The sequence below is a fragment of the Nomascus leucogenys genome, chromosome 2 (genome assembly GCF_006542625.1).
Source record: "Nomascus leucogenys isolate Asia chromosome 2, Asia_NLE_v1, whole genome shotgun sequence".
Lineage (NCBI taxonomy): Eukaryota > Metazoa > Chordata > Mammalia > Primates > Hylobatidae > Nomascus > Nomascus leucogenys.
The window spans coordinates 29,255,232-29,259,583 of NC_044382.1; the positions used below are offsets into that span (position 1 = coordinate 29,255,232).

General features: G+C 52.8%; 1 protein-coding gene across 1 annotated transcript; it reads right to left on the reverse strand.

Annotated features, from left to right (window-relative positions):
* Window positions 1–319: 319 nt before the first annotated feature.
* Window positions 320–3,528, reverse strand: LOC105739308. The gene is made up of 4 exons (XM_030826771.1): window positions 3,478–3,528; window positions 2,242–2,447; window positions 1,486–1,792; window positions 320–784 (listed from the first exon to the last, which is right to left on the reverse strand). Exons 2-4 carry the CDS (start codon window positions 2,441–2,443, stop codon window positions 766–768), a joined length of 528 nt encoding a protein of 175 aa, XP_030682631.1. The 5' UTR covers window positions 2,444–2,447; window positions 3,478–3,528; the 3' UTR covers window positions 320–765.
* Window positions 3,529–4,352: the final 824 nt, after the last annotated feature.

Here is a 4,352-nt window from a genome sequence, read left to right on the forward strand (position 1 = left end):
CAGAATGGAAAGCAAATTGACAGGGAGCATTCTGTTGTGGAATGGATCAGTTGCTCCCTGTCAATTTGCTTTCAGTCCTATTTACCGTGGGGTAGAAAGTCTCAGTTTGCTGCTATCATGTCTTTGACGCCTTTCTAACTCTCACTTATTGCCCAGGCTTCAGGCCCAGGGCCTTGCAAGCCACACTATCAGGTTAAAGCGTAATAACATTGTTTCATTTTTACTGTATTTATGGTTACCTTTATTTCCTAATTAGGCACAGTGTTAAGAGTTTTCTATTTACAGTAGCTATTTCTGTTTGTATTAAAAAGGACTCATCTTACATTTAAAAATATTATAATCGTTTACAGACATGGAAGAAATAAAATAGGGGGCATCTGAATGACTGAGTTTGGAAAACAGTGTCCGATACCATTTAACCATCAGAACGGCTGGTGCCGCCGGCAAGGGAATGTTATTGCTTCTACATGGAGGACCAGGAAGGGGATTGTTCCAGGGTCACAGGGCCTGAGCTTGGACCAGGGGAGTTGAAGACCATTTCCACCAAGGCCATTTCCATTCCAAGATGCAGGCTAAGATTATTGCAGCAAAGATAGCATCTCCCCTGGCTTTAGAAACGAGAACTAGATGGGAGGTAGTCCCATGCTTCTGAAGGAGAAACTGTTGCAGGGAGAAGGGCTGAGGTGCAGCCTCTGACCAGGGGAAGGTGTTTGCCTCCATCTCCTCTGTGGCCCTTGAATCTGCTTGTCCCTTGCTGTTGGTGCCTCATTCTGTTCCTTTGTGTCTGAAATAATCATCATGATAATGAATGTAATAAGCATGGTCATTTGTGGAATTTTATAGTCCTGGATATTGAATGTTTTCTTTGCGCAAGTCCCTGTGCATCCACGAAGCTCCATGGGAAGGGAATTTTCCAAGAGTACAGAGCTGGGAACTGGGCTGGGGTTCCTAACCCAGGGCCCTCATTTTAACCTCTACGCTGAATGTCTCATGCACTGTCCAATTGGCCAGGCCTTTGGTTTGGGGGCAGGGTCTAATCATTTCACCTGTCCATTCAGCGCACTGCCTCTTCTATGTGCCAAGGGGAAGTGGGACTGAGAGCCACGCCGTCCTTGACCTGGAGGACCTCAGTCAGATTGAGTAGAAGGAAAATGCCCCTCACAGGGTGAATAGGGGGCCGACTCAAGTGGGATGAGAGAGAGAAAGAGAAAGAGGGAGAGAGCCCAAGAAAGGACAGCCAAGCACACTTGGAGGACAAAAATGTTCCCACCCCTGGGGAAGCTGAGAAGGCTTCCTGGAGGAGGAGTCAGTGCAGCTGGGCTGTGAGGAGGGGCAGAGGGGCCCGGAGGGAGGTGCTTCTCCTGGCTCCAGCAGCTCTTGCCTCAAGTCTTGCATACTTAGCACTTGTCCCAACCCCTGCCTCCTTCACAGGAGGGCCTTTCTGAGAAGAGGGGTCTATGGCCACCCCTCCCCCATTCCACTTACCCCACCAAAGGCTCCCTCCTCCTCTGGATCCCCATCAGGATGAGAGACACCGCTTGCGGGTCCCAGGTTCCACTTCTTACCAGGCCCTTCTTTCTGTGGTTGTTTCCCCTTCTGTGAAAGGCAATGTTGAACCAGGTGGCCTCAGTTTTACCTGGCGGCTCTGGGTGCTGGCTCCCGGCAGCGTAGGGGACAGCTCCTGGGTGGATGGGCTGCTTCTGCCTCTGCGCTCCCCATGTCTTCAGGAAATGTCTCTGGGCTGTGGGGGACCTCTGTCTTCTGTCGGGAGGCTTGGAGAGGCGTGGGTGAGCTGGGGAGGAGAAAATAAACAGTGGCTGTCTGGGTTTTCTCGCCAGGCCTGAGCCAGGAGGCCTCCCTGGGCTCCTTCCCTTATATGGCCAGGCTGCTCTGGGCTGGGAGCTTGCTGCAGTGTTCCCCCACCCTCCACCACCACTCAGAGGTCCAGGGGCCACTGCTGGTCACCCAGGATTCTGCTGCTGCAGAGGCCAGAGCAGGGCTGAAGGTGGAAGGCAGGCCCCAGGATGTGTGCCACGAATAGCCTGGACAACCTGGGCAACTGGGGAGGATTTATGTTGAGATAAGGGATGGGGAGAGGAACACCCAGAGAAAGAGGGGACCTATCCCATCCTGACTTAACCCCCAACTCATGGTGTGATCCTAACCAAGCCCTTTCCCTCTCTGGGCTTCTGTTTCTCCCCCTGTCAAATGACGGTGTGGAAAATAAGAATTAATTCTCACAGTCATTCTGTGAGGTGGCAGCTTGTGTATCCTCATTTCGCAGAAGGGAAAACCGGCTTGGAGAGGCTAAGTAAATTGACCAAAGCTTTCCAGCTGAAAGGGAGCAAGGCAGGATTTGAACTCGGGGCCTTCTGATGTCAAGGTCTGTGTTCTGAATTGGCTGGTTGTCAAGGCTCCCGTCGTGGGTCACAGTCACTTCCATGTGCCTTATGGAAAAGGGATTCTGTGAAGTTGCAATCCTGGAAGACCAGGGAGGCCCCAGTGCCCAGTGACCCAGTCCGAAGGAGGCTGTTTCATGAAGGAAGGGGAACAGGGCCTGTAAGTATTCACCCTGGTGTCCCCAGCACATCACACAGGGCGTGGCACAGGCTCAGGGATCAGAAAGGGGTGATGTGGAATCACCAAGAAAGGAAGTTTTGGTAGTCACACCCGTCCCCTCACCCCCAGACACATTCTGAGAATGAAAGAGAACAAGGCATGAGAAAGCACCAAGATGCCACCTTTAAGACAGCATTGTCTGTTCAGAAGCTCTTTCTTTCCTCTGAAGCATCCCCCCTGTCTCATCCCCAGGCCAGTGTCTTCTGAGCTGACCACTCCCCGCTCAGCCCAGCTGCAGGACTGAAAGATGAGGTGAATCTGCTCAAGGACGGGGCCCTGGGCTCTGGTTGAAGCCTCAGGCTGGGCCCAAGTCCCAGCCGGCAGCAGTGGCCATGGGAGAGGCTGCCGGAGGGGAGGGTGAGGGGGGAAGTGGGGGTAGGTCTGGGAACAGCTCGGAAATGTGCCTCGCAAAAGCACTAACATCCTGTGCGCTGTTGAGCTAGCCCTGGAACCTCCCTCACTCCATCCATCATTGTGGCACCTTCTCGGACCCCAACCCCCTTCCTGAGGCCCACGGGGGAGGTGAGGGAGCCAAGGACTGACTGTCAGTGTGTCCGAGAGACCACAGCTGGCAGTTCTGCAGGTCTGTTTAGTGTCGGAGCCGGACAGTCGGGGGGAGGAGGCGCCTGCAGCCCTCCTAATCCAATTTGTTTAAACCCAGTCTCTGTGGCTTATTTGCTAGTGAGGGAGGACTGGGTGTGCGCTGTGCCGGGGTGCACGTTTGCATACATTTGTGGGGCATGCAGGGGTGAACAGGTGGACCATGTTATGTAAGACAGGCCTGGGCCTTGTCCCACATCCCTGAGTGTCAGCTCCTTTCCTGGAACCCTGCCTCCTCCTCGCTTCTCCTCTGCTCACCTCCAAATCTTCCTGCACTTTTTCCATCCACATGAGAACTGGTGCCAGAATTCTCCTTTGCAACTGACTCTACATGCAACTCTGAGTGAATGCTTTCACCTCCCCAGGCCTCAGTTTCTCCACTTGTCTTATGGAGCTGGCACCTCACTCTACCTGTTCCACCATGAGCATGAAATTAAAAAATTGGCAAGTGTGGGAATAATGTGATGAATGGTAAAAACTGCTCTGTATTCTTGAGTTTCACTATGTGCCAAGGGCTGTGCCTGGGGACACCAGCCCAACCTCACAAACCCTCTCAAAGCCCTATGAGCTGGCTCTTTATCACTAGGCTCAGAGAGGTTGAGTGACTCGTTCAAGATCACACAGCCCCAGGTCTTCCTGCTTTGGGAGCTCAACCCTGTTTACTCCTTTCTAGGGAAGATTACTATTATTTTCCACATTTCTTTCAAGCCTGTTATTCACCAAATCAAGTTGAGTAACAAAGGCTTTATGTCCAAATCACGCAGGCTTTGCATTGCTATTTTGTAAGGAGGATAGGGGTAGACTGGATTCTTGGCTCCTAGTTGGATTTCCCTTCTTGGGTTCCATTTCTTTTTACCTACAACCCAGACCCTGACAGCCTTCAACTGCCCACACTGCCACCAATCAGTGGGGACCTTCCTTTACCAAGGCCCATTCTGCTTCTCGTCATCCTGAGGCCCGGTTTCTTGTTCATTCTGAGGTTAGGGTGGGGAGTTTATCCTGAGGGACCCAGGATACTCCAGGAGCCGCCTGCAGGTGGGCTGGGGTGGGGAGCAGATGTGGGTGCCGGAGGGGTGGAGGTGGGATGGGCTCACAGTTCTGTCTCTGAGCTGCCTGCTGCTGGCCCTCCTCTG

What these genes read in the sequence shown, in the direction of transcription:
- LOC105739308 (XM_030826771.1), bottom strand. Translation starts at nt 2,443, where the DNA reads ATGGAAGTGACTGTGACCCACGACGGGAGCCTTGACAACCAGCCAATT. An exon ending in TGCCACCTCACAGAATGACT is followed by an intron (nt 1,793 to 2,241) that starts GTGAGAATTAAT and finishes TCTCCTCCCCAG; the next exon opens with CTCACCCACGCCTCTCCAAG.